General features: G+C 42.3%; 2 protein-coding genes across 2 annotated transcripts; both read right to left on the bottom strand.

Annotated features, from left to right (window-relative positions):
- Positions 1-255: 255 nt before the first annotated feature.
- Positions 256-5,974, bottom strand: LOC108900941 (extracellular calcium-sensing receptor-like). Its single transcript, XM_051065523.1, has 9 exons — positions 5,116-5,974; positions 4,684-5,059; positions 3,955-4,197; positions 3,761-3,856; positions 2,554-3,093; positions 2,331-2,454; positions 1,421-1,614; positions 948-1,226; positions 256-684 (listed from the first exon to the last, which is right to left on the bottom strand). The coding sequence occupies exons 1-9, from the start codon at positions 5,331-5,333 to the stop codon at positions 256-258; spliced, it is 2,499 nt and encodes an 832-aa protein (XP_050921480.1). The 5' UTR covers positions 5,334-5,974.
- A 2,895-nt stretch (positions 5,975-8,869) lies between these two features.
- LOC108900890 (extracellular calcium-sensing receptor) lies at positions 8,870-13,361 on the bottom strand. The gene is given in 12 exon segments (XM_018702156.2): positions 8,870-9,311; positions 9,575-9,688; positions 9,690-9,854; positions 10,049-10,242; positions 10,942-11,065; positions 11,165-11,389; positions 11,474-11,646; positions 11,734-12,022; positions 12,131-12,226; positions 12,333-12,575; positions 12,873-13,164; positions 13,285-13,361. Coding segments are annotated over 12 exon segments (2,406 nt in total). The 5' UTR covers positions 13,347-13,361; the 3' UTR covers positions 8,870-8,882.
- Between the last annotated feature and the right edge of the window lie 399 nt (positions 13,362-13,760).

Below are 13,760 nucleotides of genomic sequence, written 5' to 3'. Positions count from 1 at the left end.
TGTTCCTTGTAAATGTAGTATTTGCTTTTTGCTCTTTACTCTTACTTCTACTTTCTATCTGTCTTTGTTTACTATCTATCTATAACTTGACATAAGAAGGTGACAATAACTTAATTTCATGACTTTTATTTGTTTATTTTATCTATATCATTGTATTTTATTGTGTGTGTCATTATGGACACCATATAGTTCAGAAAAGTACAGGCCTGCTTTCAAAGGCATACTAAATCATTTATGCCTTTTCTATTAACTTATCTATCTGGCCATCAGGTGTTTTTTGGTGTTCCTCTCAGGCCTCAGAAGAATCACAAAGCACTTTGGGGCAAAGATACAGAACAAAAGGCCATAACTTGAGGCCAGAATGGCAAAAATCTCCACTGCAACAGCGTATTTCCCAGGAGAGCTAATGTAAGCGGGCACAAAGGCCACCCACACAGTGCAGAAGATCAGCATGCTGAAGGTGATCAGTTTGGCTTCATTAAAGTTGTCAGGCAGTTTCCTTGCTAGGAAGGCCAGGAGGAGGCAGACACAGGCCAGCAAGCCGATGTAACCCAGGACAAAGGAGAAGCCTACCACGGAGCCCGTAGCACATTCAAGAATTATCTTGGGTCCCCAGTTGTCCACAATGTCTCTTTCTGTAGGCTGAGGAGGAGCCAGGGTCAGCCACAGCCCACAAATCAGCACCTGGGAGAGGAAGGTTGAGTCAGGCACAGAGAGGGAAATATGTTTAGAATACAAAGAAAATTAAAGCAGACATCACACTATAAGAGAAAGCAATTTGGAACCAGGACTTTGAATAATTCTCTATCTATAATAAATCTCTATCTATTTAAGTAATGCTGTCCTTATAGGACAGGCTGGCGGTGGGGTGTGAAAACCTCACTCACACAAGAATCTCAACAGGAATGAGTTAAATTAGAACTGGTATATGTTAAAAGCAGAATCACCTGTACCAGGGTGCAGATGGAGATGCCCACCCTCTGCTGAGCAGGACCAACATAACGCATCAGGTTCTCCCCTGGCAGTGTGGATCGAAAGGCCACCAGGACCACCACAGTGCGGCTCAGCAGGCAGGAGATACACAGCACAAAGCTAATTCCAAACAGCGTATGTCTTAACATACATAACCAAGCCAGTGGCTGCCCAATGAAAGCAAGCGCGCATAAGAAGCACAACTTGAGAGACAGCAGGAGTATGAAGCTCACCTCTGAGTTGTTGGCTCGCACCTTAAAATGAGAAGGATTTTGAAATGAGGAGACGCAGAGAGAAGTTGTGTTGAATATGATTATACTTATTATAATTTATTTTTTTTAGGAAACTGTAGTATCAGTACAAAGTTATTCTTTTCACATGATGAAACTATTATGTAATACTCTCTAAAATGTGATTCAGCATCACCTGGGATGCTGCTATACTTTACCAGTGGTGTGTGTCGGTGGTAAAGGAAGGTGGCATATGTGGCAGTTGTCAGTGCTGCCCCAACAGCTGAGAGGATGGAGAGAACAATTCCCATGGTGTCGTTGTGAGAAAGGAAATCCACCTGCCGGGGAACACAGACTGTGTTGTTTGAGTTTGACCAGAAACGCTCAGGACACCGAATACACTCCACTGATCCTGTGAAGAGACAAAGAGAGAGCGATCACAAGAGAGAGGGAGATAGCAGATGTGTTTACTCTTTTCTTTACATTAAATAACATACAGTAGACTTCAAACTTTAATCTTAGGACCATCTCTCATAAAATATGGAGAGAGAAGTGGATAAAACCTGCCACAAGCAGAGATTTGGACCATTTAACATTTATTTACAGTATATTATTATGGCAAATGATTATATTTAATAGTAGTAGTAATAGTGATGGTGGTAGTTTCAGTGAGTTTAGGATTTTGGGGTTGTTAAGGAATTACAAATGCAATCACTAGCAGACTAATACTCCTTGATATAAAAAAAGCACAGTTTTCTATAATCTGCAAGATTAGAACCCAGAATCCTTAAATAAGCCTTGGATTTTGTGTTTAAACCCCTTAATTTTTGCTAAGGAGCATAAACAGCATTAAGAACCTTCTTTTTTTCTGGTTTTACTCCACATTCCACCTTAATCTTAATATGATAAATATAAGGGTTTTCAACTGTAAAGCTGAATTCTAATCTAGTGCTCATTGTGAATGGCAAGAAATTTTGCAAGTCATCCAAAGGGTTGTTAGACAAGACTGGGCCTACAATGGCTGGTCAAACATATGTATATCGTGTTCTGATTGCTTATATGCAGTGGAAGAACCCCAGTTTATCATATGCATTTATTCAAACAACTCAAATGTAAAGTCTAAAGTACCTGTTTCATTGCTGATTTCTCCATCAGCACAAGGCAGACAGTCAAAGCAGCACACAGGTCTCCCCTTCTGCACAGCTTTCCTTGTACCAGGAGGGCAAGGGTTGCTACATACAGACACAGGCACCTAGTATCAGGCAAGTACAGAGAATTTAGAAGCAACACACACTTGAATTTCTGGGTAACTACAAAAGAGAGTTGTTATTAACAAAAAAAAGATCGACACCTTATGTCCGCTGCCTCCTCCCCACACTACTCTGTCGATGTCAATGTGAAAAGTTGACCCCTGAGAGGACATAAAATGACCAACAGTGACAAACTCTATTGTCCCTTGAGCTGTCACATGCCAGTTGATGATATCATATGAAGCGGGTGGGTCTCCGTTTTCATCAAAGTTCATCCATTCCTTCAAAGGTGTTGTAAAGTTCACTTTTCGCAGGTAGTGGGCTATCTGAGAGAGAGAAAAAGGTTGTTTCATATCACTTCTGAAAATGATGAAATTTGTGACATCTAAAGATCGTAGAATTTTATTTACTTGCAGAGGCTGAAGCCTCCGGACATCAGGGCACTGGCCGTCTAGGAAGGGACCTTTTCCAGGCTCACATGCCAACATGTCTTTTATTGCATGGGCGATGGCGTACACAGCTTTGTAGACATTATAAGTGATTCTTATCTGAGACACATCTGTGTACAAACTTTCCCCAATGCCTAGAAGTGACTCATCACAGAGAATAAATACTGTAATTTCCGGACTATTGAGCACACCTGACTATAAGCCGCACCCACTAAATTTAAAAAGAAAAAAAAATAAAGTACATATACTGGCCGCACTTGTCTATAAGCCGCAGGTGTCTAAATGTTTTTGCTGCATGAAACTGGTTAGCACGTAAAAATCTATCAATTAGCCGCATCATTGTTTAAGCCGCAAGTTTCAAAAGCGTGTGAAAAAAGTAGCGGCTTATAGTCCGGAAATTACGGTAAGCAAAAAACAAATACATGTCAAATAATGGAAATGGCTCTTTTTCTATCTTTCTCACCTAGGACCTCTGAGCCTGAGCATGATGTCCCCTTCTGGCCAGCACTAAGAGAGCATCCAAACACTGTTTCCCAGAGTTCCTTCAAGAAAGGGTCACTCAGGCCTGGATTCACACGAGTCAGAAAGGCTCCCAGTCCAGGGATATCAGCCTTCCTCACAGCAAACCCAATTGTCCCAGCCAATGAGAGAGTGTTGCGAGGAACTGAGACAGAGCCATACGTAACCCAAGCATGATTAGCAATCCACTGCTTATCTGTTATATTCCTGTGCACCACTTCGTCAAACAAAACCTGACAAAGGGATGAGAAGCAGAGGTGTATCATGCACCAGAGTGGATGCATCTACTCCTCATAATATCTGTATATCTAAATGAAAATTACATCGTAAATTAAATAACCTTTGCCTCCTGAACTATAAAAAATGTCACCACAACTCTGGCAGTGGATTTCTGGATGGTTTCAACAATCCTTTTTATCACTGTCTTTGAATAGCCCTTGGACATGAAAGAGAGATATTTAGAATCAGACAGAGAACTGCACATTGTAAGGAGGAGACAAAATAGTGGGAGAGAAAATTGAGGCATTACAGTACCTCTGGAATCACTTCATGGTAGGCAACACACACTTCGGTTCCCCTGAGTGCATCAACTAACATCTGAATCCCAGATCTGCCAAAATCATCATCCGCAGACACAAGCCCCACCCAGGTCCACCCCATCAGACGCAGCAGCTCAGCCATGGCCTGGGCTTGTGCAGCAATGCTGGGCATGGTGCGGAAAAAAAGTGGATACCTCCTCTTATCACTCAAACACTCACAGGAGGCTAAGTAGCTCACCTGTGAAGAATATCAGCACTTATTACACATTTTGAGACAGACAAGAGGACAGAAGCGAGTAAGAAAAACGGGTCGACATATAAGCAGAGTTATAGTAAAGTAGCCCCAGAGATAAAACTTTATTCTCTATATTTGACCCATCTTAACGATGTACAAGCAGCAACTGTTCAGTGACCGGGAATCAGCTTGTGCTTTGATCAAAGCCAACTGCAAAAGCATCTACAATACCTAAAAATACAGAAGTAGTCAGAGGAAACACTCATTAACGCAAACCTGCAAACTGAACACAGACCAAAGTTAGAGCTATTGGGGGCCCATGAGCTTCCTACTGTGAGGCAGCAGTGTAACACTGCACAATCTAAACATAAGAGTGAAAGAACAGAAGAGAGACATATAATACTGTAAAACAGTGTTAGATGTTATTCACAACAAAACCAACAAGCACATGCATTGTCATTATGTTTGCAACACATCACTTATCCTCACCATGGGTATATCAAACACCCCGAGGGTGTTTGCAACAACAATAGAGGATGATGGGCGAGCATCACCGACAATCACTGGCACTGTAGGTACAGATCCACATTCTGAGTTTGCCAGATGAGCTTCCTGTCCAGATATCATAGCCAGAGCTGCTAACAGAGTGGTGCTCTCTACCAGGCAGGTATCAGCTGCCAGATAACCGAGGGTGAAGTTGGGCAGGAGATGCGAGTTGTTGTTGATTTCCTCCACTGCAAAGATCATGACCTGAAGCCAGCGATAACCTCGCTGGTTGAAACTGAACAGAGGAAAGTAATAGCAGGAAAGATGAACATCAGAAGTCAGGACACATATTAAAAATTGACTTAGTTTGGTTAAACATGTTCAAGAACAGAAAATATTAATCTCTTAAAAACACAAAAAATTACAAAAACTTACATTTCACAAGAGGCGTTAACCTCCTCACTCCGAAAATCCAACTCAGGCTGCGGTGCCTTCTTATGAACGGGGAACAGACCCCCGATCACCACATCTCCTGCTTTGTAGATGCTTCCGGGAGTAGACTTTACCATGAGTTGACAGGGCTCCCCTCCATATACCCACTGGATCATCCCAGCAAGGCAGCAGAGGAGCAGAGCACAGATATGCATATACATAACTCATACCTCAGAAACACAAAAGGATACTTGCTCTGAGCAGTGGTCGGGGGTCATATCTTGTCACACCAAAGGAGGGATGAGGAAGACGCTGTGTCTGAAATACAAAAACCACTGCCACAAGGGAGAGGAATCAGATTCTGGCTTAGCAGGAGGAGAAAATTAGTTTGTTATTGAAGGGAGAGAATAGAAGCTACAGTAATTTGGAGTTATCACGGTTATGGAAAAAAAAAAAAGTGTTTCGTTCAGATCATCAGGGATAGCTGTTTCAAAATAGATGATGCAACTGTAATTTCCCCAATAGAGTCTGCCTGCAGGCCTTGCCGTAGATGTCCCCACCTCCTACATACTGCACTTTGCTACTACTTAACTATAATTTAGTTTTTAGATTGTACGACACTATTGGCACAAGTTTATGTATACTGTTTAACCTTTGATTTTTTTTTTAGCTTCCCATGTGCATTTTTATTTTGTATTCTTACTGTTCATTCCATTGTTGGTGCAATTTCTGTTCTTCCGCTATTGAAAAATCTAAATTTGCTCAAGGGCTTGGGGGTCAGTAAAAGGCTTATCTTAACATACATATTCTTAGCTCCTTGTTTTTCATGAAATAATTATTGAACACTTCACTGAAAAGTAAAGAAAGCAAAAAACACGGACACTGAAAAAATTGTGTTGTATTGTCTTTTATTCACAGCAAATCACAACAACAGTGGTACTATGCTACTATTTATTTTCATCAGTTATTCATTATAGTCCATTTGGCACTCACTATACCCCAGATACCACAGCTTGAATTCATTCTGATGCCTTTCTGCAGTTATGGACAGTTCAAATGGAGCAGTGGTAAAGTTTACAGTGTTCAACGGCAAGCTTTCCAAACAAATGTTATGATCATGATGCATAAACTTCAATAACAATAAAATAATTTGTATAGTGAACATGCTCTTAAGGGACTAAAAGAATAATTACCACACTAACACAACATAAAGGGAACATAAAATGACTAACTAACACATGTTGTTTAAGTGTGAAAATTATTTACTTGTGTATGTATTGTGGCAGGTTCATTGTAAAACACCTCTCAACATGCTCTCAACGGACTCTTAACGAAAAGAATAATTACCACACTAACACAGCATAAAGGGAACATCACCCCACCTTGCTGGTTAGCTGTCCCAGCAACCTAATTGTCCACAACAATGTCTCTGAGGCATTGGGGAAGTTAGCACTGTTGGCTGGCCTGCTCCGGTGGTCCACTTGTGGGTGTTGGCTGTCGAGAGCATGCCTGGGGCTGGTCTCTACCCCCAACTCACCCTCTGGCAGAGCCAGGGGTTGGTAGGGTGAAAGCCGGTCACGGTGGAGTTCCTTGACCAGCCACACCCTGTACACAACATCTAACAGTTTTTCAAGAACAGTACAAGGGCCTTTCCAATGATTCATCAGTTTGGGGGAAAGACCACTCTTCCGCTCAGGGGTGTGGACCCACACTCTCACCCCAGCATCTGAGAGGGCTTACCTGGTCAGTTTGTGCACCTCTCAGAGCCATTCTTGCAGTTAGTAAAGGTAGTCTGTACCAGGTTCTCCCCCAGCCTCTGGTTCAGGGGGAGGGCCACAGGAGCACTCACCTGGTACTGTTGCAAGGGATTGTGTGACCACCGGTTTGGTCCCTTCTTAGCAGTGCAGGTGTCACAGCCATGCACGTAGAGTTCTACTTCCTGACTACACCCTGGCCAGTATAATTGCGAATGGAGACAGAGTTTTGTGATCCCAAAGTGGCCTGCCACCACCGAGCCATAGACGAGCTGCAGCACCTTAGGAGGAAGCCGGTGGGGCACCAGGCATTGGAGGTTGTCACATTTGCCCCCAGGAACTTGCCAGCGGCAGTAGAGGAACCCATCATGGCTGACCAGGCTGGACCACTGTGAGTGTGGTCGGTGGGCTGGGCATTGTCGTTGACGTGTCGTGCAGGGCTGCCACCACCAGCATTGTCATGACAGGCTCCTGAGCTGTAGTTGGTGGGACGGAGGACCAATCACTGCCACTGCCACCCTCATACATTTTCACTCTACACTTTACATTTAAATTATATTTATGTTCCTTGTAAATGTAGTATTTGCTTTTTGCTCTTTACTCTTACTTCTACTTTCTATCTGTCTTTGTTTACTATCCCTGTTTTTTTTTTAACACCGATATACCAAGACAAATTCCTTGTATATGCATACTTACTTGGCAATAAAGTCTGATTCTGAGCATAGCCCCAGCTATGCCAACCACAGCCCTTTATTTAGCCAGCAAGTCCAGTCCAATGATGCAAGAGTCTTTTATGTTGGCTACCCAGAATTCCTGAGTGATGGTGTGGTTAGCTACACCCACTCAAAGGACTCTTTTGCCCAGCATCCTGGTGCATTCGCCAGTCACTCTGGTAATGCAGAGTTTGGTAGGTCTCCAACCTTGTGGTCTTGATTGCTTCAAATGCATTTTCTACCAGACACATTGGTCCCTCAACTTTATCTGCCCTTGGTGAGCGATTACCAGAGGTCCTGGTCCCTTTCACTGCAGCAATAGGGTCCATTGAAAGTTGTACCAGTTGAATCATGGAATGAATTCTCACTGTTATGCTGATGATACCCAGTTGTATGTGCCTATAAAGGCTGACAATGTCTCTCAAATTAAGGAATTAGAGGTCTGTTTGTTTTCTGTGAAAAACTGGATGTCTTGGAACATACTGCTTCTTAATTCAGATAAAACTGAAATGCTTGTTATTGGCCCAGCTCAGTATAGACACCAGTTTGATCAAGTAAGTCAGCAGGCTGCAGGGCCTTCTCCTATACCCCTTCCTCTGGAATAACCTCCCTATTGATATTAGAGGCCGACTCAGTTGAGGCCTTTAAATCCAAACTAAAAACTTTAGGTTCTGCCTTAACTTTCAGTTAGCACCTATTTTGTTTTGTTTTTTATTTCAGGCTCCTCTGGTTACCACTCGGCGGGTTGGGTAAGTTTCTCATTTGCATCAATATAACTGTGTGTTTCACCCTCAAGCACATTAGCGTCCAGGGTGTGCGCCTCTCTCTCTCTCTTTCTCTTTTTCCTCTCTCTTCATTATTCTCTGTTGTAGTTTTGTGCTTTCATCTCTCTCTTCCTCTCCTGTTGCTTACTGCAGCTTTTTCTGCTTCTGGAGCTGTAGAGTCTCCTGTGGCTCCTAAGATCCAGCTCAACAGATTTGGTTACATTTAAATTTTATTAGTGTTAATGGTAGTCTTATTGTTATGACTATTATTACTATTTGAACTCATTATTTTTTATAGCTATCGTTACTATTGTTAGTATTACATCTCAACATGGACTCTGTGTTATGCTATGTATGATGTATGTATAACTTGACATAAGAAGGTGACAATAACTTAATTTCATGACTTTTATTTGTTTATTTTATCTATATCATTGTATTTTATTGTGTGTGTCATTATGGACACCATATAGTTCAGAAAAGTACAGGCCTGCTTTCAAAGTCATACTAAATCATTTATGCCTTTTCTATTAACTTATCTATCTGGCCATCAGGTGTTTTTTGGTGTTCCTCTCAGGCCTCAGAAGAATCACAAAGCACTTTGGGGCAAAGATACAGAACAAAAGGCCATAACTTGAGGCCAGAATGGCAAAAATCTCCACTGCAACAGCGTATTTCCCAGGAGAGCTAATGTAAGCGGGCACAAAGGCCACCCACACAGTGCAGAAGATCAGCATGCTGAAGGTGATCAGTTTGGCTTCATTAAAGTTGTCAGGCAGTTTCCTTGCTAGGAAGGCCAGGAGGAGGCAGACACAGGCCAGCAAGCCGATGTAACCCAGGACAAAGGAGAAGCCTACCACGGAGCCCGTAGCACATTCAAGAATTATCTTGGGTCCCCAGTTGTCCACAATGTCTCTTTCTGTAGGCTGAGGAGGAGCCAGGGTCAGCCACAGCCCACAAATCAGCACCTGGGAGAGGAAGGTTGAGTCAGGCACGGAGAGGGAAATATGTTTAGAATACAAAGAAAATTAAAGCAGACATCACACTATAAGAGAAAGCAATTTGGAACCAGGACTTTGAATAATTATCTATCTATAATAAATCTCTATCTATTTAAGTAATGCTGTCCTTATAGGACAGGCTGGCGGTGGGGTGTGAAAACCTCACTCACACAAGAATCTCAACAGGAATGAGTTAAATTAGAACTGGTATATGTTAAAAGCAGAATCACCTGTACCAGGGTGCAGATGGAGATTCCCACCCTCTGCTGAGCAGGACCAACATAACGCATCAGGTTCTCCCCTGGCAGTGTGGATCGAAAGGCCACCAGGACCACCACAGTGCGGACTCAGCAGGCAGGAGATACACAGCACAAAGCTAATTCCAAACAGCGTATGTCTTAACATACATAACCAAGCCAGTGGCTGCCCAATGAAAGCAAGCGCGCATAAGAAGCACAACTTGAGAGACAGCAGGAGCATGAAGCTCACCTCTGAGTTGTTGGCTCGCACCTTAAAATGAGAAGGATTTTGAAATGAGGAGACGCAGAGAGAAGTTGTGTTGAATATGATTATACTTATTATAATTTATTTTTTTTAGGAAACTGTAGTATCAGTACAAAGTTATTCTTTTCACATGATGAAACTATTATGTAATACTCTCTAAAATGTGATTCAGCATCACCTGGGATGCTGCTATACTTTACCAGTGGTGTGTGTCGGTGGTAAAGGAAGGTGGCATATGTGGCAGTTGTCAGTGCTGCCCCAACAGCTGAGAGGATGGAGAGAACAATTCCCATGGTGTCGTTGTAAGAAAGGAAATCCACCTGCCGGGGAACACAGACTGTGTTGTTTGAGTTTGACCAGAAACGCTCAGGACACCGAATACACTCCACTGATCCTGTGAAGAGACAAAGAGAGAGAGCGATCACAAGAGAGAGGGAGATAGCAGATGTGTTTACTCTTTTCTTTACATTAAATAACATACAGTAGAATTCAAACTTTAATCTTAGGACCATCTCTCATAAAATATGGAGAGAGAAGTGGATAAAACCTGCCACAAGCAGAGATTTGGACCATTTAACATTTATTTACAGTATATTATTATGGCAAATGATTATATTTAATAGTAGTAGTAATAGTGATGGTGGTAGTTTCAGTGAGTTTAGGATTTTGGGGTTGTTAAGGAATTACAAATGCAATCACTAGCAGACTAATACTCCTTGATATAAAAAAAGCACAGTTTTCTATAATCTGCAAGATTAGAACCCAGAATCCTTAAATAAGCCTTGGATTTTGTTTTTAAACCCCTTAATTTTTGCTAAGGAGCATAAACAGCATTAAGAACCTTCTTTTTTTCTGGTTTTACTCCACATTCCACCAATTGTTCCATTCAACTGTAAAGCTGAATTCTAATCTAGTGCTCATTGTGAATGGCAAGAAATTTTGCAAGTCATCCAAAGGGTTGTTAGACAAGACTGGGCCTACAATGGCTGGTCAAACATATGTATATCGTGTTCTGATTGCTTATATGCAGTGGAAGAACCCCAGTTAATCATATGCATTTATTCAAACAACTCAAATGTAAAGTCTAAAGTACCTGTTTCATTGCTGATTTCTCCATCAGCACAAGGCAGACAGTCAAAGCAGCACACAGGTCTCCCCTTCTGCACAGCTTTCCTTGTACCAGGAGGGCAAGGGTTGCTACATACAGACACAGGCACCTAGTATCAGGCAAGTACAGAGAATTTAGAAGCAACACACACTTGAATTTCTGGGTAACTACAAAAGAGAGTTGTTATTAACAAAAAAAAGATCGACACCTTATGTCCGCTGCCTCCTCCCCACACTACTCTGTCCATGTCAATGTGAAAAGTTGACCCCTGAGAGGACATAAAATGACCAACAGTGACAAACTCTATTGTCCCTTGAGTTGTCACATGCCAGTTGATGATATCATATGAAGCGGGTGGGTCTCCGTTTTCATCAAAGTTCATCCATTCCTTCAAAGGTGTTGTAAAGTTCACTTCTCGCAGGTAGTGGGCTATCTGAAAGAAAGAAAAGGGTTGTTTCATATCACTTCTGAACATGATGAAATTTGTGACATCTAAAGATCATAGAATTTTATTTACTTGCAGAGGCTGCAGCCTCTGGACATCAGGGCACTGGCCGTCTAGGAAGGGACCTTTTCCAGGCTCACAGGCCAACATGTCTTTTATTGCATGGGCGATGGCGTACACAGCTTTGTAGACATTATAAGTGAATCTTAGCTGAGACACATCTGTGTACACACTCTCTCCAATGCCTAGAAGTGACTCATCGCAGAGAATAAATAAGCAAAAAATAAATATATGTCAAATGATGGAAATGGCTCTTTTTCTATCTTTCTCACCTAGGACCTCTGAGCCTGAGCATGATGTCCCCTTCTGGCCAGCACTAAGAGAGCATCCAAACACTGTTTCCCAGAGTTCCTTCAAGAAAGGGTCACTCAGGCCTGGATTCACACGAGTCAGAAAGGCTCCCAGTCCAGGGATATCAGCCTTCCTCACAGCAAACCCAATTGTCCCAGCCAATGAGAGAGTGTTGCGAGGAACTGAGACAGAGCCATACGTAACCCAAGCATCAGTAGCAATCCACTGCTTATCTGTTATATTCCTGTGCACCACTTCATCAAACAAAGCCTGACAAAGGGATGAGAAGCAGAGGTGTATCATGCATCCAGAGTGGATGCATCTACTCTTCATAATATCTGTATGTCTAATTGAAAATTACATCATAAATTAAATAACCTTTGCATCCTGACCTATAAGAAATGTCACCACAACTCTGGCAGTGGATTTCTGGATGGTTTCAACAATCCTTTTTATCACTGTCTTTGAATAGCCCTTGGATGAAGAGAGAGAAAAGAGAGATATTTAGAATCAGACAGAGAACTGCACATTGTAAGGAGGAGACAAAATAGTGGGAGAGAAAATTGAGGCATTACAGTACCTCTGGAATCACTTCATGGTAAGCAACACACACTTCGGTTCCCCTGAGTGCATCAACTAACATCTGAATCCCAGATCTGCCAAAATCATCATCCGCAGATACAAGCCCCACCCAGGTCCACCCCATCAGACGCAGCAGCTCAGCCATAGCCTGGGCTTGTGCAACATCGCTGGTCATGGTGCGGAAAAAGAGCGGATACCTCCTCTTATCACTCAAACACTCACAGGAGGCTAAGTAGCTCACCTGTGAAGAATACCAGCACTTATTACACAGTTTGAGACAGACAAGAGGACAGAAGTGAGTAAGAAAAATGGGGGTTGACATATAAGCAGAGTTATAGTAAAGTAACCCCAGAATTAAAACTTTATTTTCTACATATGACCCATCTCCCTGCGACTGTTCAGTGACTGAGAATCCAAACATAAGAGTGAAAGAACAGAAGAGAGACATATAATACTGTAAAACAGTGTTAGATGTCATTCACAACAAAACCAACAAGCACATGCATTGTCATTATGTTTGCACATCACTTATCCTCACCATGGGTATATCAAACACCCCGAGGGTGTTTGCAACAACAATAGAGGATGATGTGCGAGCATCACCGACAATCACTGGCACTGTAGGTACAGATCCACATTCTGAGTTTGCCAGATGAACTTCCTGTCCAGATACCATAGCCAGAGCTGCTAACAGAGTGGTGCTCTCTGCCAGGCAGGTATCAGCTGCCAGATAACCGAGGGTGAAGTTGGGCAGGAGATGCGAGCTGTTGTTGATTTCCTCCACTGCAAAGATCATGACCTGAAGCCAGCGATAACCTCGCTGGTAGAAACTGTACAGAGGAAAATAATAGCAGGAAAAATGAACATCAGAAGTCAGGACACATGTATTAAAAATTAAAAGTTTGGTTAAACATGTTCAAAAACAGAAAGAATTAATCTCTTCATCTTACATTTCACAGGAGGCGTTAACCTTTTCACTCCGAAAATCCAACTCAGGCTGCGGTGCCTTCATATGAACGGGGAACAGACCCCCTATCACCACATCTCCTGCTTTGTAGATGCTACCAGGAGTAGATTTTACCATGAGTCGACAGGGCTCCCCTCCATATACCCACTGGATCACGCCAATGAGGCAGCAGACGAGCAGAGCACAGATATACATCACTTGGAAGACAGGACTGCAGTGAGGGAAATCCAAATTGAAACTCAAAGTATAAACAGCACTGATTAGTTAACACGAGACATAAGCATGAAAATCCAGCCCAACGAAAGTGACTACGGTAGAAAGAGACCAAAAAAACACTAAATCCTGTGGAGAGAATTTGTGACCTTTCATTTCTGTTGATGAAACAGAATGCAAACCAACAGCTGTACAACATATTTTGCAAATGTAGTGTTACAGTCTATTTTATTGCTCAAAACACTA

This window comes from Lates calcarifer, linkage group LG21, assembly GCF_001640805.2.
Source record: "Lates calcarifer isolate ASB-BC8 linkage group LG21, TLL_Latcal_v3, whole genome shotgun sequence".
NCBI classification, from domain to species: Eukaryota; Metazoa; Chordata; class Actinopteri; family Centropomidae; genus Lates; species Lates calcarifer.
This window is presented reverse-complemented; position numbering and strand designations above follow the sequence as displayed.